This window comes from Pelodiscus sinensis, chromosome 16 (assembly GCF_052426305.1).
Source record: "Pelodiscus sinensis isolate ZL-2025 chromosome 16, ASM5242630v1, whole genome shotgun sequence".
Taxonomy (NCBI): Eukaryota; Metazoa; Chordata; order Testudines; family Trionychidae; genus Pelodiscus; species Pelodiscus sinensis.
Genome location: NC_143067.1, coordinates 1,657,170 through 1,680,157, shown reverse-complemented (window position 1 = coordinate 1,680,157; position 22,988 = coordinate 1,657,170). Strand labels below are relative to the sequence as shown.

Here is a 22,988-nt window from a genome sequence, read left to right as displayed (position 1 = left end):
GCTTCATTTAAATTTACATGGCTGCCACGCTGAGCCGACAAACAGCTGATCAGCTGTTTGTCAGCTCAGCGCGATAGTCTGGACGCGCGGGTGTCGACATCAAAGGTATTTGTCGACCACCCAGGTAAACCTCATCCCAGCAGGCTTACCTGGGTGGTCGACAAATACCTTTGATGTCGACACCCGCGCGTCCAGACTATTGCGCTGAGCCAACAAATAGCTGTCGGCTCAGCGTGGCAGCCATGTAAATTTAAATGAAGCTGCGATTATTTAAATCACCACTTCATTTTACTATGTCTGATAGCCTAATCTACATGTGTCTGGCGACAGAGGCATGTAGTCTAGACGTACCCTAAGAGGAGCATTGACAGTAGATCCAGAGATGTGATTTTTCCCCTTTATTCGGCTCTGGTGAGGCCACATCTGCACCAGTTCTGGGGCCCCAATTACAGGAAGGATGTGGACGCATTGGAGAGGGTCCAGCAGAGGGTGATCAGAATGATTAGGGGGCTGGAGCATGAGACCTATGAGGAGAGGCTGAAGGAGCGCAGGGTCTATTTAGTCTACAGACGAGTGAGGGGGGTGTTGAGAGCAGCCTTCAACTTCCTGAAGGGAGGTTCCAAGCAGGCTGCAGAGAGGCTGTTCTCAACAGTGACAGGTGGCAGAACAAGGAGCAATGGTCTCAAGTTGTGGTGGGAGAGGTCCAGGTTGGATATTAGGAAAAACTATTTCACTAGGAGGGTGGGGAAGCACTGGGCTGGGTTCCCTAGGGAAGTGGTGGAGTTTCCATCCCTAGAGGGGTTTAAGCCTCAGCTTGACAAAACTCTGGCTGGGTTGATTTAATTGGGATTGGTCCTGCCTTGGGCAGGGGGCTGGACTTGATGGCTTTCTGAGGTCTCTTCCAGCTCTATGATCTCTTTGAGCATGACACAGCAGGAAGAAACCACTTTCTCTGCTCCCAAAGCTGGCTTGGGAATCCAGCAGCCATGCTACTGGGAGCAGAGTTCACCTGCGCAGGGGGAGTGAGCTATGGCAAAGGCTCTGCTGGAAGCCGGGCTGAGTTCATCTAGTTCTAGCACTTCAGTTACGTGCTGGAGAAGTGCAGCACTAAGGGGGCTCTGCACGCAGCCAGCTCCCCCTGCCGGGCAGGACAGGGCCCACACTCCAGCCCTGCCATTCCTTCGGAGCAGAAAAAGCACCCAGTCAAAGCTACAGCAGAGCATGAGGCCCCTAGCGTACCCCTCCCTGCTGCCCCACAAGCTGCGTTCCCATCTAGCACAGGGCATTCTGCATCTGCAGTCACTGGCCCACAGAGAAATCAGTCGGGGGCCACACACGAGTGACAAGCAAAGCCAAACAAGCTAGGGCTGCATCTGGCCCCAGGTCATAGGTTCCCCCCCTGCTCTAGTGTATTTCCCAGTAGGGCCCAGGAGCTGTGAGGGCCACGTTATTCTGCATGTCATGTCTCACCTGGCAGCTGCACATCTCAGTGCAGCGAGGGAGCAAACCCCCCCCAACTTTCCCCTGAACTCTAGCAGAATGGACACATCTGGTCGTTCAATCTGCTGCCGCACAGCCACCCTGGCAGCTAGCCCGAGTGCCGCTCTCCCTGTGCAGCGCGCCGGGCGGGGCATGCAAGGCCAAGCCCTGCTATGAGCGAATGCGTGCTCGCAGGCCACGGGCGCCAAGAGGCCTGTGGAGCTCAGGTTCAGCTCTGTCCCCTTCGGGCACTTCCCCAGCTGTGCTGCTGCAGAACCCACCACACGTTCCCATCCACGGGGGCTTTTATTCTCTTGGACCAAACAGTCAGGCTTGTCGGAAAGCAAAGACGGGAGCACAAAACCGCACAAATAAATAAAGTGAAGTCCGATGGCCACTGAGCAGTCCCGCTGCCAATCCATTGCTGGGGTGGGAGGCCGTGGTGCTAGCCATGCCACACGTGGGACGGGGGCTGGCCTTAGCAAGGAAGCGGTGCTGCAAGCCAGGCTTCTGCAAAGGGGCACATCACCTAGCCGCTGCAGGGACCGAGAGACTATTCCCACGGGCTGCCGCCCTGCCATCTGGCTGGCCAGTGACCACTGAGGAAAGGGAAGTCCTGTTCTCCATGGCAATGTATAAGTCTAGGCTAGGAGACATTAAGCCTTATGAGAGCACAGAAGGAATGTACGACTCAGTTCTCCCTTTGGTTCCCTCTACGCCCTACACGAGGGACCGGTCACATCTAGTTCTAGCTTTCTCTAATGGCTACCTCCCCCCACACCTGCACTTCCACTCAGCTCCCTGGTGAAGGCAGCAGAAGGGTGTCGCCATGCCAAGATGAGAGAAGAGAAGAGAAGAAAGGGGTTAGCCCAAGCTACACTAGTGCCCCTCCTCTCCACCGCTGGGCTCAGCAGGAAATGAAACCCGTTGGCAGGAGAAGGGAAGGTCCCGCCCATACAGGATTTAACACTAAGGACTGATGTGTAGAGCAGCCACTGCCCCCAGACCACACACCACATGTGAACTACTAGGAGCTGACAGTGCAGAGCCAGGGAGCTAGATGGTTATTCAAAGCAGTCTCGCGAGAACGTCAGTGAAGGCTCCAGTGTCTGACAGGCTTGGCTGGAGGGCTTTGGTCTCTGCTTCTCTCTCCAGGACAGACATCAGCATGGTGTCCTGGTCCCTTGGCCGGGCACTGAGCAGAAAGCCTGGGACGCAGGTGGGCAGGACAGCCAGCTGCCCGGGAAGAGGTCTCCCCACTAGGCAGGGCTTTCGGGTGCTAGAGGGGTGCGCACTCCCAGTGGAGCAGGACTACTGCTGATCCAGGAGGATGGACGTGGTGCTATTCCGGGAGCTTTCTATAAAAAGCGGGCGGTTCAGGCTTTGCTGCAGAAGCAGCGATGGCTGTTTTCCAGACTTCTTTCTAGCTCCTCGGTGCTCTGGCGTGAGAAAGCCTTTCCCAGGTGACTGCAGAGACAGGGATGGGGACGTGACCCGAAGCACCCTTTACTCCATTCCGAATACACCAAGGCCAGCCGGCCTCGGACGCAGCATCTTCCTAGAAGCCCGTGGGAGTGAGCACGTTTAGGTCCCGGGGTTGGAGGTTATGGGACCGTGCCGACTGCTTCTTCCCCTCCATAGCGGGAATGTCCATCCTGGGCGGTCTGAACGTGGCTGGGTCCTCTGCCATCCTGGTGGCCTGGGCACGGATCAGCTCCATTGGGGATGGCTTCTGGGCACCCTTGTAGGGCTGGATGGTAAAGGCCCCTAAGGGAAAATGTTGACAGCACATAAGGAGGGAGTCCGGTACCCAGTTTGCAGAGCAGGCACACTAGCAAGGCCTGCACCATAAGGAAGCTGCTCTTCGAGCTGAAGGGCTGAACGCTTGCCTTGACATGTGCAAAGGCACACAGATCTCACGCAGTTCTCCCCGCAGCGCCCCGGGGGTTGCTAGTGGCCTGCAGTGCCTGGCCCCACAGACCCCTGCAGAAGAGCTCCAAGCTGGGAAAGCAGCACAGGCAGGCAGGCAGCCGGACACGGCTCTCCCTGTTATGCAAGCGACCGAGACGGGATCGGTGCAGAGCTAGCCACTGACAGGCGAGAGGCCATATGTTTGGCAGGCTACTTCCACACGAAGGCTGGGAAGTGTCACTCCTGTTACCAAAGAGACCAGTGGCAGTGCCGGTGTTCTGTCTCCACCAGCAGGCCACAAGATGCTCTAGTTCGACACGGAGAAAAGCCTGGGCACCACAAGAGGCCGCTACAAACAGCGGCTGGAACAACACGGCCAAGTTCCTGTGAAATCTACTTGTGGCCACTGTGTGCTGCCTCTCACTGACCACTTAGACTGGGTGCACCCTCCCAAGTCAGCCCCTCCCGCTGCCTCGGCCAGCTTTTGAGAAGGCGTCTCCTCCTCCAGCAGGCACGTACCTGGGTCATTCGCAGATTTCTGGACAGCTTTGGGTCCAAACAGGCTCCATTTTTCAGAGGCTATTCTGTCTCTGTCCCCCCCATCGGAGTCCAGGTCTGGGCCAGTGATAGAAGTGGAGGATCCCTGACTAAACCAGCCCCTGGAAGAGAAGAATCATGTTGGAGCATTACCAACGGAAGGGAGAAGTGACAGTTTCGTCTGTGCCCCCATGGGCCCACCAGAAGCAGCCAGTCCCAAACAAGCAGTAATCGGCCTTTTGCTCTAAGGCCACGTCGCTTCATCCGCCACCCGATCCCAGAAGCGAGAACGTGCACCCCACAGAGTTCTAGGAGCTCTCACAGGACTCTAGTCCCTCTGAACAGCCAATGCTGACTCCTACAGAAACCCCTGGGAGGCGCTGAACCCCACCCACCAGTAGACCGCCGAGCTCTCGGGTACTGGGCAGGGAGGCTGTTGCACCTCTGGCTCTAGGGCCTGAAGGAAGCCAGGTCCCCCGGGAGGCATAGGGCTGTCCTGCGTGGGACTGTACCTGTGTTTCTGTTTGGGAGAGGAGTGAGGGGTGCTGCTTGGAGTGGACTGAGTGGAAGACGCCGGTTTGTCTTCTCTGGCCATCTCGCCACTTTGCATCTTTAACTTCTGTTAGAAGGGCAAGAGGAAAACAAAAGCAGCATGAGCACTGGGAGTAAGCGAGTGGGCTGCAGCTGTGTGTCACAAGGGCTGCGTGCCGGGTGCCTGTTCATCACACGTAGGGCGCCACGTCTCAGACGGCGTGTAGCTCCCAGAGCATTTCAGGAAGAAGGTCGAGTTACTCCGGCCTAAGGGAGCAGTTCACGCCGCGCTCTCGTTAGAGCCACACCGCCCTCTGCCAGGGTCTCAGTAGGATCCCCACTGCAGGGAAGCGAGTTTATCTGGCTCCTTGCTGTACTCGTCAATAGCACTGCCCTGGCTAGGTGCCACGTGGCCCACCGGCCTCTTGCTTCTAACTCAGCTGTCTAGCGACTGCCTCGCAAGGGAGCACCGCTGTACTATTTGGAAGCCATGCCCAGCATCAGGGCTCTCAAGGCTTTCCTGCCTCTGCAAACAGGACATCGGACAGGGACCTACTCCACGCCAACCCGGTCATTTCAAACCCTTCCTGATGGCACAATGCTAACGTCAATGGGAGTCATGGTCTGAAGAGGGACTCGGGAACTTCTCCCTCATCTGCTTCAGTGACAGCTTGCATGCCACAGACACACCGCTGCTGCTTTACTCTTATGAGCACCGCAGAGTAGGGATGTTGGCAAACATCTAGTTTTGTGAACATGTAACCTCGGAATTTCTCAGCGGTTACACGTTTACACACGGGGGGCAGGCGGGAGCCAGTGCTCACAGAGAGCCAGCCCTCATGCCAGCTCCCTGAGAGCACTGGCTCCTGCCGATACAGAAGCTGGTACATGCAGGGAGCCAGCTGCTTAGGGGAGAGGAGCCCACTGGCTTCTTTCCTGGAGGGGACGGGACGCAAGCACGCCGAGTGGTTAGGGCAGCTGCATTACCGCAGAGTGAGCGTGGCCCTGAGTTACTGGCCTCTTACATGCCCCAGAGAGCAGCAGCAATGAAAAATCTGTACAAAGGCTGGAGGCAGAACAGTTATTCAGGAAGGCCAGATGCTTTATTTGTGTATTTTAAGAACTATTAACACCCTTTGCAACGCATGCTGGGCCACGACAGGATGGCACGTCCAGCCTCAGACAGGTCCACGGGCCAGATTCACAATTTAAAGGGTAATTATCTTCAGGGTGGATCCCGCCCCCACTGACGGTGGCTGACTGTTTCCAGCAATACTGAAAGACTGAAAGTTACATGCCGAAGACTCGCCTACTAGAATCTGAGTGTTACATTTCGGGGAAGCACAGAGTGATCCTAGTCACAGCACAGCTAGTGAGGTGCAGGACTATGAAACAAAGGCACAACAGGCTATTTACACTGGCACTGTTACCAGCCGAGTTCTGCCGAGAGCTACAAACAGGAGGAGTAATCCCCAAACCAGTTCCATGAACCCTGGCTGCTCAAGGGCCAGTCAAGTGCCCGAGAAGCCGAGGTAAAGCAGCACACGAGCCACAAGGAAACCAAAGCAGAGTACAAGACGAGGGTCTTACATGGAGTGCCTCAGCCACACGGTGGTACTTTGTCTCCTCCGCGGTGAGGCCCTTGTGGGGAGTGTAGCCAGCATCCCTCAGCCCTGCCTGCCGTTCAAAGCGCTGAATGCTCTCCTGAGTCTGCTCTAGAATGGACGAGATGACACATTCATACAAGCAAAGGGAAAACGCAGGCAGCACGAGAAACAGGGCGTCCCTTCTCCAGGGGTTTGCAGCATGGGGAGTCAGCCCAGACAGAACGTGACAGACAGCTCAGAAAGGCCCGGGACTCAGGGGCTCTAAGGAAACTGACCAGCTTGGAACTGCGCAGGAAGGCGGCGCTCACATGCCCATCTCGGCCAGAGGGGGAAGCTCGTGTTGCTCCTGAATTAGAATGTTTCTAAGGCGCCAGGCAGTTAAAATAACCACTCAATCATCAGAATCTGGCCAAGCTCCAACACGCAAGGGATGGCCAGCGCTTTCCACCAGACTCGGGTGTGGTGAACGGCTAGAGCAGCAGCCTCTCAAACGTGTCACAATTGGTAGCTGCTTTTGAAGGTTTTCATTCTTACGTAAAAGCGGCGAGGAGTCCTGTGGCACCTAACAGTCTAAACGAAGTGTTGGAGCAAAGACCCACTTCATCAGATCACATGCATTTGACGAAGTGGGTCTTTGCCCACAAAAGCTTGTGCTCCAGCACTTCGGTTAGTCTATAAGGTGCCATAGGACTCCTCGCTGCTTTTGCAGATTCAGACTAACACGGCGACCCCTCTGATACTTAATTCTTATGTAGAACTCCTGGTAAAGTCTAGAGCAGTGTTTCACAACCACTGGCACAAGTACCCATAGGGGTACTCGAAATAAATCTGGGGGGTACGTCAACAACTGAAATTTGGAGAAAACCGAATTGAAGTTTTACAGCACTGTATTACTGGTGTACGTTTTACACCCAAAAATGTCACAGCCCGCCCAGCTACGATTAAGTTAGTTAAACAAATGTGTTGCAATGGCAGAAAAAAAAAGTGTGTGTGTGTCTGAAAACTGTAGGTCCTGGGGGTACTTATTTTTATTTTTTTAAGGGGTACTTTTTTTGTAAATAAAGGTTGAGAAACACTGGTCTAGAGTGATGCAAAACCTGCCTCGTTCAGGGACAGAGCTGGAAGCATCAGCATCTCAAACTTAAGGTCTCTGATTTTCGCTATTACAGCGAGAGACTGTCCTTAATGCTGCTCCCTTCCATTGTGTTACCAGCAGGGGGTTGTACGCTCCTGCCAGGGCTTTTCATTAGTGGACTGGCTATGGAATCTCAATGTCCAAGAAATTCGGGAGCTCGTGGGTCTATTACGAAGCAATGACATGGACACGCCAATGGGCTTGAAAACAGTTTCTGTAAGCTGGGGAAAAGCTAGGTCCAGGATTGCTTGGATTAGTGCTCTTTACACCAAGAGAACGTTTCCAGTGCAGGGCAGCTCTCCAGGGGACTTATGGCTTAGCATGCTGTAGGGAACCATCTTTGTGAGCTTCCCGGACATGGAGCTAAGAACCCAACTGGGCTGGAATTATTGCCTGAATATTAAGGTCTGAGCTTTAGATAGTCAGGCAGCAACAAAGTAAGAACTGGGGACCAAGTTACGCCCTAGTGGTTAGCATCTACCCTAAGGAGTGAGCAGATCTTGCAGCACTGCAAATCCAATCACATTGTAAAGCGTCCCTGTTACCACCCCGGCTAGACTGCTGACGAGGAACACACGAGTGCCAGGGAGTGACACTTAAGCACTCTGTATCAGCCTGATGGGTCAATCTTCCCTTTGCTCTGCTCCAATTGGAAATCATGCTTACTAGTTAAACAGAACAGCGAATAAGCAAACAAGTAACAGCTGGCAGCACCTGCTCTCATTATTCTTGTAACAAAAATAAGACTATTAATAAGTCGCTGCAGCAGACATGAATCATAGACGCCAATTTCTGCCCAGCCTCTCACCAACTCCGTTCCAAGGGAGAAAACGCTTGCAGAGTTCAGATGTAGTCATCCAGCACTCGATTGAAGGCAGAGTTTCCTGCACAGTTCCATTAGTGAATCTGCAAAGCTTGCGAGCCCCTGCTTTTTCCTACACACGTTCCATAGTTAGGTAGCTGAAAGAGCAGGCTAGGAAGTCTGGTTGCATGGACAACAGAGCTTTGGACGTGATCTCGGCACACACCCCATTCCTGGCACTATTAAGCAGCCTATGACAAAGACAGAGTCCTTACTTGTAATGAGCGAATTCATGATGATATGGGTGGCCTTGGCCTTCACCACTGGGACCTTGTTCACACTTTCAGTGGAAGATGAGGGGGTTATGACAGATGGATACACGCTAGCCTCCCCTTCCTCAACCTGTGCAGGGGAAGTGGGGTAGAGTTGAAGACAGAGGGGAGAAAGTTACCGTGTGAACATCACACACCTTCCCTGAAGTCTCATCACAAGAGACTTCACACACCCGGTGAAGCAAAAGTCAACTTGTGTCGCAGAGTCACAGCGGTATCGCCATGTCCCTAAGCAAATGGACGTTTGAGTCCTTCCAGGACAGGATGCTCCTGTTCTCCACTGACAGAACTCGTTCTCACATGGATTTGGAAAGCGCTGGGCTCAGCCAGCAGGGTGTTAGTCTGAGTGGCAAAGGTCACTAGGGAAGGAGATTAGAACCAGCCCCTTTCTCCTTCCACTCAGCCCAATCGGCCCAAAACACAGCAGGTCTTTCCCCACAAGAGAAGACGCTCTGGTAGCTGGCACTACAGTTGCTAGCCAGCATCCTGGTTAGAGAGAGTAGACCCACATATAAGCCAGGGCACTCCAAGCGTAACGGTGTTAGTCTAGGCCAGGGGTGGGCAAAATGTGGCCCAAATCCGGCCCACTGCCAACAGGAACCTCAGGCAAACTTCCTGCTTTCTACACCCACGCACACAGCTCGATGCAGCCAGCTGTTGGGGCCCTGTGCTCTGGGCACCTTGAGCCCCTGGGGTGGGCAGGCTTTGTGCACCCCAACCCCAGCAATTCTCGCACAACCACACGGACGTCAACCAATGGGAGCTGCCAGGGCTGTGTTTGCAGCACAGGTAGTGCATGATGCTCCCCTGCCCCTAGGCTCACAGTGCACAAAGCACATGGCCTCTGCAGCCAGCTACCTGGAGTAGTGGGCGGGGCATAGAAGGCAGGGAGTCGTCTCCCACCTGAACCTGGCACCCCACCCTCCCCTTTCTCCACCCCAGCCTTCTGCTTCCCCTCCTGCACCCTTACCCCATGTCACAACTCCAAGCCCCCTGCATCCCATCCCCGCCCCCATACTCCCTCCCAGACCCTGCACCCCCTTCTACATCCCTCCTCCAGATCAGAATCCTCTCCTGCGCCCATATCCACATCCCCTCCTGGCCTCTGCACCCCCGGTCACAACCCTCCGATCACCCATCCTCCCTCCCAGACCTTGTACCTCCTCTAGTAATATCGTGGAAGAGTGCGGCCCTCGAGCACTTACCAAATTCTTAGAGTGGCCATCAAAAGTTACTGCCCACCCCAGTACTTCATATTGGTGTAAAGCCATTCTAAGCTCAGTCAAGTAGCTCATACCCAAAGGTTTGCCACTCTTAACTAGACTCTGGGGATTGCCTGCTGGACTCGGAAGCGAGCGCCCCTTTCAAAGCGCTGCTCTAGTTGCAAGAGTTACTCCTCTTCTCACAGCTGGGCACTGGCTCTTTGACCATGCTCCAATCTAAGGCTCAGCGCCACAAGACGTTCTAGTGGTAGAATAAAAACCAGTTGGAGTGGACACAGTCCAAAAGACTGCATGGGCACATGGCTCAGTAGAGGGGGGACTTGCTTTAGTTGAACTAACCTGCCCTCGGAGCACTCTATGCTCACCAGACACTGCGTTTAAGTGACAAAATCACAAAGGACATACGCGTACTCTTCAAAGGTACCTTGAAAAATGTTTAACTGAACAATTAAACAACCGGAGTTATTCCTGTTTCTTTATGGTGAAAGAACCCCTGGAAAGTTCTTTCACTCCTGCCCAAAGGAAAGGGGAGGGGGCAGCAGGAATGTCTGGCTTTGGTCTTAGAAGTTTAAGGGGTAGGCTTTTCACAATTGGTAGTTTGAGGGTGGAGGTCTGGGTTAGTCCTTAGTGCTAAGTCAGTGTTGGCCAAGATTCGGTGTAGCTCTCTCACTAAAAGCCTCAGTTGTTTGGCTTCCACTTGCTACTCCTCCAGGCAGACTCAGGAGATACATTCCTAACGTTTAAGTCAATCAGGAAATTGTCCTTGATGAGAACACTCTCCGTTTTCATCTGCCTCTGCAGGACACCTTAAAGTACTAGTCACTTGCTGAGTCCAGAAAAGTTGCTGGTTTTCATCCCATTAGAATCCATCAGACATCTCCTCCCCCATTCTAGAGTGCCTACCTTTGAAAGTTCCTGGTACTTGCGCTCTGGGATGACTGGCTGTTTCCACAGGACATTGGAGTGCATATCTGAAGGGGGAGGGGTCATCGGCGCTGTATCCTCCAGGGCATCATCATAGCTGAATGCCCGACGATGCATTCCAATTGGCAGGGACATCTTTCCTAGAAGCCCTCCAGAGCCATGCTCAATAGCTAAGAACAAAGATGGCAGCTTTCACAGTGGGACCCAAACTGGATTATCTCTGTACTAATTAAGAGCACCAATTCTTGTTCTAGTTGCTTCAGGGACATAGTACAGATCACGCCACTAAAGCCTACTTTCAAAATGAGACAGGTAATTCCATAAGGAAGCAAGTGCTATGAAGCTTATCTCAGGGCTTGTCTCCATTATGCCGGGGACTGATGCTACAGCAATCGATCCACCAGCCGTCGATTTAGCACATCCGCTTAGATGCGATAAATCAATCTCCATGTGCTCTCCTGTCGATGCTGGTACGCCACCAGGATGAGAAGTGTATCGGGCATCAACCTTGCCACATGCAAGATGCCACAGTAAGTACATTGACTTCAGCTATGCTATTTGAGTAGCTGAAGCGACATAGATTAGGTTGACAGCAGAGGTTATTGGAGACAAGGCCTTAAGCAGCTTCCTAAAGGACCAGTAAAGTCTGGGCCTTTCTACAGGCAGTTACCGTGGGGATATTTTGATGTGGTTGCTAAAGAAGTTCACCCTTCGTACCAGTTTAACTGTTTTGAAAGAACAGGTTTCTACATGCAAAATTCTAGGAGCTTTTTTTTTTTTTTTTTTTTTTAAATGTTTTGCTAGCCTCACTCCAAACTATCAGATTAGATGGGACAAGTGAATCACAAACAAGTTATCCTATAACTACTGCTTCAAATCTGTCACAGTTAAAAGCAGTACTTCACGAAACACACCCTGAGTAGCAATCTATTATGCAACTGCACATATTGTGGGCTAAAACACCAAGTTCACCAACAACTAAATAAAATCTATGTGGTAAGGCTGCACTGAACAGGAGCACTAAGCCTGCTTTGGGAGAAAAAGCAGTGCTATTAACCTTAACCTTATACAGTATATGGCTGCTTTAGCCATAGTTCTGACATGATTCCACAGTTGGGAGTTTATCTGTACAATGCAAAAGCACTACGGAAATATAGGTTCTGATTTCATTTACATATTTGGAAGCTTGTTCTACCAAAACATTGCCTGCTACTAGCATGCATTCTTACAAGATCTATTTATGAGATCAGGTATTCCTATAATTTAGTGCCTAACAATCAAGCAGCTATTTTCAGACCCTTGGGTGAAGAGAAACATGCAAAACTTTGTCAAGTCTCAACAAATCTAATCACAAGTTTTCCCTAGTTAAACAGTGATGGGGAGAGGGCAGAACACAAACTTCAGTCTCTGGACAGCTTTAAGGGATAGGGCTGCTAGCATGGTCTAGGGAAAGCACTAGATACAAGTCCAATCAGCTGTGGGGTGAGAAGGAGGCTGCCTCAGACCCAGGTGCCCCAGCTTGGAAAGCCCAAAAGACACATGCTGTGGAGAGCCACACTTCTGAACACCTCCCACTTCTGCTATTCTGAAGAAGGTATGAAAAATGGAGTCTGGCCAATTTTCTAGATTCTGCTAATTGCCTTGTCAAATTAACAGCAGCCTACTTGACAAAAGCAGTCATGTGACTATCAGTAGTGTAATGACTGAGGCAACCACTAACAAGAACATGTTCAATCGATGGTTCTGAACCCACAGCTGCGACCATGTGACAGTCTCAAGCGCCCACTGGGTTAGATTCTAAGGTCTTCAGGATACAGTCTTTGCGTTGCAATATATTTGTACTGCACTCAGCATAGCGGGAGCGTGATACAACAAATTATTCACTGACAGGTATGGATACAATAGCACTATTAAAAGCTGCCACAGTAGCCTCAATTGCATACCAAAAGCCCTAACAAGGCTATAGCCCTGATCCAGACTAGGGATGTAATAGTGTAACCGATTAACTGATAAGCAAAATCTTATAGGTTAATGCTACAAGACTACACGCATTTCCCTCCCCTGCCCTCCCTTGAACAGGGGCTGCTGCCATCCTGTGCTGCTGCCTCTGTATCAGAGGCAGCAGCACCGGGCAACAGGCAGCAGAACCATGAAGGGAGCTGGTTTTAAAACTGGTTCTCCTCACAGACCAGCTCCTACCAGCCACCCTGCACAGAGTGGCAGGGGACTCCTTGGGGTATGGCCAGAGCACACTGGCTGCCAGCCCCGCACCCAGGAACTATAGAATAGTCGACTAACCGATAAGAATTCATGAGATTATTCAACTACTCAAATAACCCATATGTAACATCCCTAATCCAGACTTCAGGGCCCAAATAAAACCATGTCTTCCTACAATTTACAGTCACAGACGGGATTAGACTAATATTTACTGGAAAGAATTAGTTTTACCAGGAATATCTGGTTGCCTTGAAGCCATGATTGGAATCCAGATGTTTCGCTATCTGGAAATCCAGACCTGATTCCCGTTACCTGATAAAACAGAGAATGTGTTTTATCTGCAAGAGGCACTAAGGCTACAGTAAATAAAGACCTTGGGTCCATGAGCCGAGCCAGCCTTCGGGAGCAGGAGCTCCACGCGCCTGTGTAGCGGGCAGGGCGGCAAATGATCCGCCTAGACAGCTGCAAGGTGGCCCCCCCGGTGAGACTCGTGCCCAGCACTGCGCCTGCAGCCCTCCCCCCTTCGAAGCCACGGGAGCCCCCAGGCCCGGGCAGCGTCTCGCCGCAGCCGCGCAGGGCCCCGGGGCGCATCGCCCAGAGGCGGGAGCCAGCGGCGCCCCGGGAGCCTCCCCAAGGCCAGCGCGAGCCGCGGCCCCGTTCTGCGCGCGCCACCGGGAGCCCCCCCGCCCCGGCCCCCCCCCCGCCGGGAGCTCCCCCACACCGGCCCCCCCCGCCGGGAGCCCCCCCCCCGGCCCCTCCCCCGCCGGGAACCCCCGCCCCACACCGCCCCCCCCCCGCCGGGAGCTCCCCCACACCGGCCCCCCCCGCCGGGAGCCCCCCCACACCGCCGGGAGCCCCTCCCCCGCCGCGAACACCCCCCACACCGCCCCCCCGCCGGGAACCCCCCCCCACACCGGCCCCCGCCGGGAGCCCCCCTCCTCCTCTCCCCAGCCCGGCCCGGCCCCAACCGACCCCCTCTCTCCCCTGCGGCCCGTACCTGGCTCCGCCGCTAGCAGGCCGGAGGGGGCCGCCCGCGACGGGGCTCGAGTCCGGGCCGCTCGCAGGCGCCATGACGCGGGCCCGGCCCAGTCCCCTCGGCCCGGCCTTAGCAACGACAGCGGCTGGGCAGATCTCGCGATACGTGGTGACGCAGGGCACGCCGGGAAGTGTAGTCCGCCGCGCCGTGGCCGGAGAGCATGCGCAGCGAGTCCCGAGGCCGGCCCCGCTGGCTGAGGCGGGCGGAGCGACGCTCACCCCACCCCACGTGACCCCCCGCCCCGCACACACCCACTCACGCCACGGCGCGGGAGCCATGGCAACGCCCCCCCCCCAGCCGGTCGCGGCGCCGCACTCCCGGGAGCCGAGCGCCATGGCCCCCCCCGGCGCGCTGGGCCGCCTGAGCCTGGCGCTGGGCGCCGCCGTGGCCGCGCTGGGCTCGCTGCTCCTCGTCGCCTGGAGAGCCTGCAGCCCGAGCGCCGGCCGCTGGGGGGCGCGCTGGGACCCGCCCGCGGGGCAGGTAGGGGCCCGATCCGGGGCAGGTAGGGGCGGGGCCCGATCCGGGGGGCAGGTAGGGGCGGGGCCCGATCCGGGGCAGGTAGGGGCGGGGCCCGATCCGGGGGCAGGTAGGGGCCTGGGCCCGATCCGGGGGAGGTAGGGGCGGGGCCCGATCCGGGGGCAGGTAGGGGGCCTGGGCCCGATCCGGGGGCAGGTAGGGGCGGGGCCCGATCCGGGGCAGGTAGGGGCGGGGCCCGATCCGGGGGCAGGTAGGGCCTGGGCCCGATCCGGGGGCAGGTAGGGGGCCTGGTCCCGGGGGTCGCGCACGTGGCTGGAGACAGCCCCCTCCCCTCCGCCCGTTCCTTGCCGGGGCAGAGCGATGCTGGGGTGCCAGGGCCGGGGGGGGGGCCTCCCTTCTCCCCCAATGAGCCAGCAATGGGGCCCCCCAAACAGTTGCACTGCGGCATGGGGGGCCCCCACGAGCCACTTTATGGAGCCTAGTGGGCGCTGCATGTAGCTCCCTTCCCCCGGCAGGGCTGAGGCTGGGCAAGCCTGCAGCATAGTGGTGCCCCTGCCAGTTTCTGTCTGAATGGCACAGGGGCCCTGCCCGGCATTCCTTCTCAGCTGCACGCTTGGGCCGCCACCCAGGAGAGATTCCCATGCTGCCCAGCTGATTGGCAGAGCGCCCAGCAGCACGTGTTCCTACTGGTGGTGCCCATCTGCCCATGCCTTGTGCACACAACAAAGTTTATTCTGCACGTGGATGGGAAAAGTTAGAGGGAACATTGGTCAATTTTTTATTCGTTCCTCAATCCCACCAGGCTGGGTGGCGCCCTAAGGTGAGTCAGTGTGAAGGTGGCAGTCCCGCCCTCAGCCCTTTGCATGTCATCTCTGTTTCCACCCTGTTTTTTTGTCCCTGCTATGGCGCCGCATCCTGGTCCCGGCCCTGCCATTCAGAGCAGCTGGGGATAGCTCCCCTGCTGGAGGGCTGGGACTACTTCCTGGATGTTGTTCTAGATTGGCATCAGCCCCCCTCTGCCCTTGCCGTTGTGGAAACAGCAGAGCACCCCCGGTTGTGCCAGGTCAGGGTGAACCCACAATGCACGTACCAGGGCAGGGAGAGGACGGCACCTAATCTGGAGACGGGAGTTTGAAATTGCAGGATATCCCCCTTCACCATCCACCTCCAGTGAGGGGGCTGTGCCAGGAAGCCCCTTGCTAGACCACGGGCGTACAAGCAGCTTGTCCTGCCTCTGCCATAGCCTGAGATGGCCCAAGAGTCCTACCGTGCAGGGCTCCAACAGGCCAGTGGGCACCCCAGGCCCTGCATGGGGAGATGGGGTTTGGTGTGAACTGCAGTTCCTGCAGGGAACACAGGGCACCACGTGCTCACTTGCTTTGCTTGTGCTGGGCCCAGGCCTGCAGACTTCGTGGGAGACAGGCCCATCTCCTTGCCAGGCCCCTTGCATCAGCCCTTCGCTGCTCCCACTAATCCCAGCGCCTTGTGCTCCTGCAGCTGGATTTCTCCATGCGGCAGGTCCTGGTGCTGGGCCTGGATGGGGCTGGCAAGAGCAGCGTTCTCCACTACATGGCCAGCGAGGCCGCCAAGGACCGCACAGCGCCCACCGAGGGCTTCAACTCCGTCCAGCTGGACGCAGGCGGCTTCCAGATCGACCTGCTGGAGCGTAAGTGGCCCTGGCCTCCGTGGGGAACTTGTCAGCTTGCTCGCAGGGTTGGCCAGAGAATGCCAGCGCCGGGCTGCCGGCGGATGATCTGCCCGCACTTCAGGCCCATTGTGTGAGGGCTGCCTAGTGTGACTGGGGGTGCCGAGGCCCCTGGGCACCACTTCTCCCTGTGGCAGGAGCGAGTTCCGTCCCTTCCGCTGCCATTTCACGAAGCACCACGGCCCCCTCCCTTCCCCAGGTTAAGCCTGGGATGCAGGGCCCCAGAGGGAACCACCAGCCCCTCCGGTCCCTGTTGCTGGGCTGGCTGAGGACCTGACTTCTGGCTCTTTGTGTGTCAGTCGGCGGCAGCCAGAACCTGCGATTTTACTGGAACCAGTACCTGAGCCAGGCCCACGTGCTGGTGTTTGTAGTGGACTCTGCGGATGGGCCACGCCTCCCCACCGCTTGCCAGGAGCTGCACTGCCTGCTGGCTGAGGATCAGCGCTTGCCCTTGGTCGTCCTGGCCAATAAACAGGTGAGAAACTCAGCAGCTGGTCCTGCTGGGACCCGGTGAGGCTCCGGCTGCAAAGGCTTTTTAAAGCCCCAAGGCAGGGCTGCTTTGGCACAAAGAGGGGGGTGACGAGCAGCCTAAGAACCTGCCCAGACCGGAGTTTAGTTGAAGCAGAGAGTGAGACCTTGAGCTTTGCAGAAACGCAGTGGTAAGCGACATGAGAGAGCTGCAAGGACCGTGCCGGAGATGCCAGCAGCTGCATGCGTGCGTGGCCCCAGCTGAGCCAGGCCGCCTGTGGAAAGGGAGTGGCCCGGGTTAAGGTCCACAGTGACTTGGCAGGTAGGCTCAGGGCGGGGTGACACTGTTCAAACCCAGCCGGTGCTGGTTCCTCCTAGGACAAGAGCGACGCGCTGAGCGTGGCCGAGCTGCACCAGGAGCTGGCCCTGCACACGCTGAACGGTCAGAGGGAGTTCTTCCTGCTGCCCACGAGCGCCACCCACGCTGCGCTGGCCACCGCCACCGGGATCTGGCGCGTCAAGTCTCTGCTGGTGGAACTGCTCTCCCAGCTCTGACGTGCTCGTCGCGCCCGAGACGGGCCGGCTGGACGGACCCTGCTGCGCTCGTGTTTGCCTGGCCCAGAGGCGCTGGGCTGCAGACGGCTGGCTTTCTGCTGTCGGGCCAGAGCTGCTCTGCCTCCATCCCCTATCGGGAGATGCTGTGAAGTGGCACCCCCTTGGGCTCAGGCAGGCTGCCCTCAGCACCCAGAGGGCTGGCCCAGCCACGGACCTCAGGGAGATGGAAGAACAGCAGGGGCAGGTGGGCAGCACCCAGCATGGGGCACGGGATGCACCAGGCCCTACAGCGCCCCAGCCCAAACAGGCAGCTGCGCCGGTGGCTGGTGGCCTCTTGTGACACTGGGCTGGCCCCGTGGCCTGCAGACAGGCCACTCTCTGCATCTGGCACAGGGAGGGCAGGAGATGGAGCCATAGGGACATCTGCAGCGAGGCTCTAGGCAGGAATTGTCTGTCCTTGGCGTGAAGGGCTCCTTCCCTGGGGTTAATGGGCTGCTGCCTGCTTGCCGGTGCAGACACGACCGGCCGCCCTTTGCAGGGCTGCTGGGAACCGGCGTCAGGCGCTTTCAGTACCGACAAGGAGGCCAGCGGCACTTCAAAGACTAACCAGTTCAGCAGGGCATAAGCGATTAGTCTTTAGTCCACTGGCCGCCTTGCTGTTGCTGGGAACAGGCCCCTCAAGCCAATCTGGCCACACGGAGCCCATGTTCCAGGGTGGGAACAGCCCCTCTGCTGCCAGCACTGCCTGGGGGAGGAGGCATCTTGTCTCTCCTTGGAGCTGGATCGCCAGGGCAACTTCAGCCCATGGAGGGATGGGGAGGGGGAGCCCCTTTGGACAGCTTTTCCCTCCCCCCTCACAGGGACTCTTCACGTCCCCTAAAAGGCTTTGCAGGCAGGTGACTCCCCTGGCTGTGACAGGCACCCACAGGAGGGGCGGGTGCTACTGAGCCTGAGGAGAGGGACCGCCCCAGGCCTCTTTGGAGCATGCGATAATAAACCAGTGATTGAATGGTTTACCAGTCTGGTATTAACCACTCAGGACGCTTGTCCCATAGGAAGCATCAGCAGCTGATCAGATACCAGGTCAGGCCTGCTGTGAGAATTTCTCTCTCAAGCCTCAGGATTCCCCTGACTGCTGGGCCGTGGCCGCACGCTATGGCTACGTCTGCAGTGCAGGCTTTTTGCACAAGAATGTCCGTCCTTGCGCAAACACTCAGAGCGTCTACGCTGCAGGCGCGTTCTTGCACAAGTACATTCACAATGAAGTGTTGAACAGAGGGCTTCTTGCACAAGAGGGCAGTGTGGACGGGCAGCAGGAGTTTTACACAGGAAACCCCTGTGGCTAAAACAGCCATGGGAGCTTTCTTGTGCAAGGAAGCGTCCACACCGCCAGGGACGCTCTTGCACAAAAGCACATGCCCGTGTGGCTGTGCTCTTGCCAAGACGCCTACAGTGCAGACGCAGCCCATAGGTTGAGCCTCCCACACCCAGGACTCTGCTCCGGCACAGGCGTCACTGGCCCAAAGGGCCCCAGGAGCCAGCCAGGGTTTGCAGAGTCCCAGCAGCCACCAGGCAGGGGAACCTCACTGTCAGCGGGGCCAGGCGGCACTGGGGAGCCTCCTCCCCCCCAGGGAACCCTGATGTCACAGGGCTGGAGAGTCCCTAGAAGCAGGGCCAGTGCCAGCCAGGAAACCCTCAGCAGCAGAGGGCAGGGACACAGCAGTGGCCTGGGGCACGCCGAGGGACTGCCAGAGGTAGCAGGGCTGGTGGCAGCCAAGCAGCCCTTGCTGGGGAACCGTCTGTCCTTGGTGTGAAGGGAGCAGGGTCCTTGCAAGCAGGGCTCCCACCCTGGGGTTAATGGGCTCCTGCCAGAGCTAGCGGGGCTGGTGGCCCTTGCTGGGGAACCCCTAGGAACCCTGGCACAGCAGGGCAGGGAGTCTCGGCCAGACCAGTTAGCAGGGCAGGGAGCCATGACCTTCCCTGGTCCAGGATGGCCCAGGCCCCGAGGGTGCCAGACCAGGGAGGTCCAACCTGTAGCAAGCAAGTTTGCACAACTGGCTGGTCACTGGCTCCTGACCCACCAGGCCTGCGCATCCCTGGTAGGAGGGCGCCCGGCAGTGGACGTGCAGCACTGGGAACAGCAGCACCCTGCCAGCCTCGGCTCCCATGGCCGGGGCTAGTGTCCCATAGCAGCCAGCAGCGAAGCCCTGCGCACTCCTGCATGCAGACTGAAAACAACCCAGCCCCACCACTGCCCAGCCACGTGGCTTGTGCCCCCATGAAGAGCCAGAGCAGGCCCCAGGAACTGGCTGCCTTGGGTTAGTGCCAGGGGTCCCCTGAGCCCAGGCAGGAGCTGAAGGCCCGGAGCCAGCTGCAGGCAGGTATGTTCCTGCTGGTTTGGAAGAGTTTGATTTATTGCAAGTCACAGCTGCAGGACACGAGCCTCGTCCCTTCACCCCCAGCGTGCAGAGACAGCGGCCCTCTGCCCAGCGGCGCCGCCCCACGGAGCCCTTCTCGCATGCTCCCCCGTCCCAGAGGGTGGGCCCTTCCCACAAGCCACGTCTAGCTCAGTGCTCTGTTCACAGGCCCCAGGGCCCCCGCAGAGCAGAGGCAGTCTGCCCTTGCGTGCCCGGAGGTGGGGGGTCCCACAGGCCAGGGTGGGGCAGTCACTGGTGGTCCATCTTCTCCGGCTGCAGGGCTGCAGTGAAAGCCTGGAACTCCTGGGGGTAGAAGCGCTTGTACACACTGATCTTGCTCTTGATCTGCTTGGGCGTGTCCTGGTAGTAGTTCTTCTCATCCCGGGCCATCGCCTGGGGGCAAGGGGACAGTCAGGGAAGCTGCCTCGCTGGGGGGGATGGAGCGGACCTGCCGGAGACCTGCACAGCTCAAGGACGAGCGCCTCTGCAGCCGGCTCCACACAGCGTGGGGCTGGGACCAAGTTTCATGCAGCCCAAAGGGAGTCACATGCCAGCCAGGGGACTCAAAGAGCCACTTCCCTGACAGCAGGAGGCAGGCCCCAGGACACTGAACACCTGGCGGCCCAGGCCCCCCAGCCAGGGGCTAAGTTGCTGTGACTGCTCTCCCAGTGCAGAGGCCCCCCCAACATCTCCTCTGCACCCCCGCCCCTCCCCCCGTGAAGGCAGACCCCCCTCACCTTGTAGTTCTCGCCGTGGTTCCGTATCATGTGCTGCACGTAGTCAATCAGGTCTCTGGAGAGCGTCTCTGACTTCTTCTCCGGGAGGCTGGCCTCGTACTCCAGCTCTAGGCCGCCACGAGAGAGAGACCCAGTGACGCAAGGGGGCAAGAGGCAGAACCATGCACAGTTCTACTGGGGGTGTAATCGTCTAACCCTTTAAACGGGCAACCGAGAAGTCTGGGCTTAGCGGTTACCGAGCAAGGTTACACGCTCCTGGGGAGCCAGCTGCTATCTGCACTGCCGTGTGGGGGAGCAGGGCTGCAGACAGGAGCCCGTAAGGTTCCCAGTGTGCACTGGCTCCTGATGAGTCAGCGGCTCCTCCATCACCCGCTTTAACATCCCTAATTTCTACAAAGCCTTGGTATGTGTGGGCATCGCAGGGCCAGCTCCAGTGCTCAGGTGTGAGAGCAGGCAGGAGAGGGAGAGTCATGGGGAGCACTCAGGATGCACCCCGAGACGGCTATTCAATCCCTAGCCCGGCCCAGAAGCTGGCAGTGCAGAACAAGGGCCTTTGGCACTTGCCAGACGGACATGCGAAGGGCTTAGATGGAAACGTTCACGGGCTAATGAACCCTGTAACCCAGCAGGGCCAATGTTCAGCTCCCACAACAGCAGGAGACCGTCTCCCTAACCACCAGGCCCAACACGACACAGGCTGTTCCCCAGCTCGGCCGCACGCGGCTGGGAGCACACAAGGAGAGTGCTTCAGACAGCCATGAGCAGCAGCAGCGCTCCGGGAACACAGCCCGGCGTCATGGCACCGGGGGATCCGTAACCTGGGGCCGAGGGTGCACGTGGCACAGCAAACTCCCACACTTTGCCCAGCGGCGGGCACGTTACCGCCGCCCCCGGGGGCCTGAGAGCTGCCCCAGTTTGCGTGAAAGGGGCTCGGTGGCCCAGAGGCTGCATATCCCTACTCTGGTGGGCTGCAGTGGCCAGCAAAGCCTTTGAGCCAGCCTCAGAGCCAGAGGAGATGGTACCCACCAGCCAGGACGTAAGGCTTCTGCACGATTCTCTTCCCTTCCTCTTGGCCAGCCGCCTCCACTCCCATCACCTGCATCGAATGGGAGGCAGGACAGGTCAAGAAAACACCAGTCACCTGGGGCTCGTGCACTCAGACACCGGTTTGGGGGCTGCTCCTGCACCTCCCAGCCACTCCCCAGTGACTGGCTTAAATACATTTTCCAGGCCATGTAACCGCCATGAGGGGAGTTCAAAAAGCCGCCTTGACGGTCACTTCTCCCGCTGTGTGGCTGCCGTCGAGCCAGCGGCCACGTAGACAGCAACACCGTGGCTGCCGGCAGAGTCTTGATCACAAGCCTAGTGGGACGGTATTTGCTCTGCCGACTTTGGCCCCCAGCACGTGCTTTACCAAAGGGGCACCCCGCACTAGTCTCTGCCCGAGAGCCCCGTGGAGCGTCTCCATGCTGACCCCACTGCCCTGGGGAGCAAATTCCCGTCTCAAACTCCGCAGCGCCTGGCAGAATTGAGGCCTGGCAGACCTCGTGGGTCCACAGCCAGGGGCCAAGGCAGGCCATGTTTTCTAGCACCTCAGCCGATCTAGTAGGGCTCCGACTGCGACTGGGCATCCACGTGCCCTGGAGAATCGCCAGTGACCCAGCCGCACTGGGGAGTGTTGCCAGACAAGGGAAACCATAAAGCTGGGTGCTGGTTTTTCCATCCCTCCCTCCTTGCTTGGTGCGGTTCAGGCTCTTGGGAGAAATGGGCTGGTCTGGGCTTACCGGTAGCTGCCTCTTCCGGATGGGAACCGCCTTGTTGGGGTCTGCAGCCAGGCCCATTTCAGCCAGGTTCTGAGCCACGGATTTGGTGCTGTCCCAGGCATGTCTGATTTGGGAGCTGGCAAAGACCAGAGTGAGGAGAGTGGCCATTGCATGCCCCTCGGGGCACCAGCTGGGGCCCAGCCATGCAGCAAGAGGGCTGTTCCCACCGTATGCCAGAGCTCCCAGGGGCAGTGAGAATACGCCTGCCGGAAGCCTTTCCAGAGGGGCTCGCTCACACCCCTGCGCTGGAGCGTTCCTAAGGGCCCAGCCCCTCCCCACCTGCCGCCCACCTGCCACGCTCCACAGACCAGCTCTCTGGATTCCCTCCCCGCTGCTCCCCCCCGCCCGGCCCCCCCCCCCTCCCCCCCGCCCCCCCCCCTCCGCCCCCCTCCCCACGCACCCCCCCCCCTGCCCCCCCGCACCCCCTCCCCACTGCTCCCCCCCGCCCGGCCCCCCCCGCACCCCCTCCCCACTGCTCCCCCCCCCCGCCCGGCCCCTCCCGCACCCCCTCCCCACTGCTCCCCCCACCCCCTCCCCACTGCCCCCCCCACCCCCCGCCCCTCCCGCACCCCCCCCCGCCCCTCCCCCCCCCCCCCCTGCTCCCCCCCGCCCGGCCCGGCCCCCCCCCATCCCCCCCCCGGCCCCCCCCGCACCCCCTCCCCACTGCTCCCCTCCCCCCCGCCCGGCCCGGCCCCCCCCGCCCCCCCCCCTCTCCCCCCCCCGGCCCGGCCCCCCCCGCACCCCCTCCCCACTGCTCCCCCCCCGCCCCCCCCGGCCCGGCCCCCCCCCCCCGCACCCCCTCCCCACTGCTCCCCCCCGCCCGGCCCGGCCCCTCCCCCCGCTGCCCCCCCCCCCCCCCTCCCCCCCCGGCCCCCCCCACTGCTCCCCCCGCTGCTCCCCCCGCTCACCAGGCGATGCGGGGCGCGGCCCGTCTGCGCACGCGCCGGTGCAGCCGCTTGCGGTTGACGCTGTAGCCGAACGCCCGGCGCCGGCTCTTCCCCTTGGCCTTGGGCATCGCGGCGGGCCGGGTCACGCGGCCGGGGGGCGCACGCGGGGCGCGCTGGGAAAT

General features: G+C 58.5%; 3 protein-coding genes across 4 annotated transcripts; 1 reads left to right on the top strand and 2 right to left on the bottom strand.

Moving 5' to 3' along the window:
• Window positions 1-975: 975 nt before the first annotated feature.
• KIAA1191 (KIAA1191 ortholog) lies at window positions 976-13,855 on the bottom strand. Of its 2 annotated transcripts, XM_075900682.2 has the most exons (8): window positions 13,699-13,855; window positions 12,933-13,013; window positions 10,461-10,651; window positions 8,278-8,404; window positions 6,049-6,173; window positions 4,440-4,546; window positions 3,910-4,049; window positions 976-3,246 (listed from the first exon to the last, which is right to left on the bottom strand). In XM_075900682.2, the coding sequence occupies exons 2-8, from the start codon at window positions 12,958-12,960 to the stop codon at window positions 3,038-3,040; spliced, it is 927 nt and encodes a 308-aa protein (XP_075756797.1). In that variant the 5' UTR covers window positions 12,961-13,013; window positions 13,699-13,855; the 3' UTR covers window positions 976-3,037. The 2 variants fall into 2 exon arrangements, with proteins under 2 accessions (XP_075756797.1, XP_075756798.1); XM_075900683.2 differs by lacking the exon at window positions 12,933-13,013 and having other exon boundaries at window positions 13,699-13,830.
• Window positions 13,856-13,952: 97 nt separating this feature from the next.
• ARL10 (ARF like GTPase 10) lies at window positions 13,953-17,956 on the top strand. Its single transcript, XM_075900691.2, has 4 exons — window positions 13,953-14,217; window positions 15,712-15,880; window positions 16,219-16,394; window positions 16,766-17,956. Exons 1-4 carry the CDS (start codon window positions 14,014-14,016, stop codon window positions 16,940-16,942), a joined length of 726 nt encoding a protein of 241 aa, XP_075756806.2. The 5' UTR covers window positions 13,953-14,013; the 3' UTR covers window positions 16,943-17,956.
• A 1,379-nt stretch (window positions 17,957-19,335) lies between these two features.
• On the bottom strand, window positions 19,336-22,961 carry NOP16 (NOP16 nucleolar protein). Its single transcript, XM_075900692.2, has 5 exons — window positions 22,828-22,961; window positions 21,881-21,995; window positions 21,123-21,192; window positions 20,097-20,203; window positions 19,336-19,752 (listed from the first exon to the last, which is right to left on the bottom strand). Exons 1-5 carry the CDS (start codon window positions 22,932-22,934, stop codon window positions 19,609-19,611), a joined length of 543 nt encoding a protein of 180 aa, XP_075756807.1. The 5' UTR covers window positions 22,935-22,961; the 3' UTR covers window positions 19,336-19,608.
• Between the last annotated feature and the right edge of the window lie 27 nt (window positions 22,962-22,988).

Excerpts from the sequence above, each read along its gene's own strand:
- ARL10 (XM_075900691.2), top strand. The coding sequence starts at position 14,014 with ATGGCAACGCCCCCCCCCCAGCCGGTCGCGGCGCCGCACTCCCGGGAG. Across the intron at positions 15,881-16,218 it reads CCAGATCGACCTGCTGGAGC|TCGGCGGCAGCCAGAACCTG; the intron begins GTAAGTGGCCCT and ends TTTGTGTGTCAG. Across the intron at positions 16,395-16,765 it reads TCGTCCTGGCCAATAAACAG|GACAAGAGCGACGCGCTGAG; the intron begins GTGAGAAACTCA and ends GGTTCCTCCTAG.
- KIAA1191 (XM_075900682.2), bottom strand. The coding sequence starts at position 12,960 with ATGGCTTCAAGGCAACCAGATATTCCTG. Across the intron at positions 6,174-8,277 it reads CATGAATTCGCTCATTACAA|AGCAGACTCAGGAGAGCATT; the intron begins GTAAGGACTCTG and ends CGTCCATTCTAG. Across the intron at positions 4,547-6,048 it reads GTGTGGCTGAGGCACTCCAT|AAGTTAAAGATGCAAAGTGG; the intron begins GTAAGACCCTCG and ends CCCTTCTAACAG.
- NOP16 (XM_075900692.2), bottom strand. The coding sequence starts at position 22,934 with ATGCCCAAGGCCAAGGGGAAGAGCCGGCGCCGGGCGTTCGGCTACAGC. Across the intron at positions 20,204-21,122 it reads GAAGCCTTACGTCCTGGCTG|AGCTGGAGTACGAGGCCAGC; the intron begins GTGGGTACCATC and ends GTGGCGGCCTAG. Across the intron at positions 19,753-20,096 it reads ACCACGGCGAGAACTACAAG|GCGATGGCCCGGGATGAGAA; the intron begins GTGAGGGGGGTC and ends CCTTGCCCCCAG.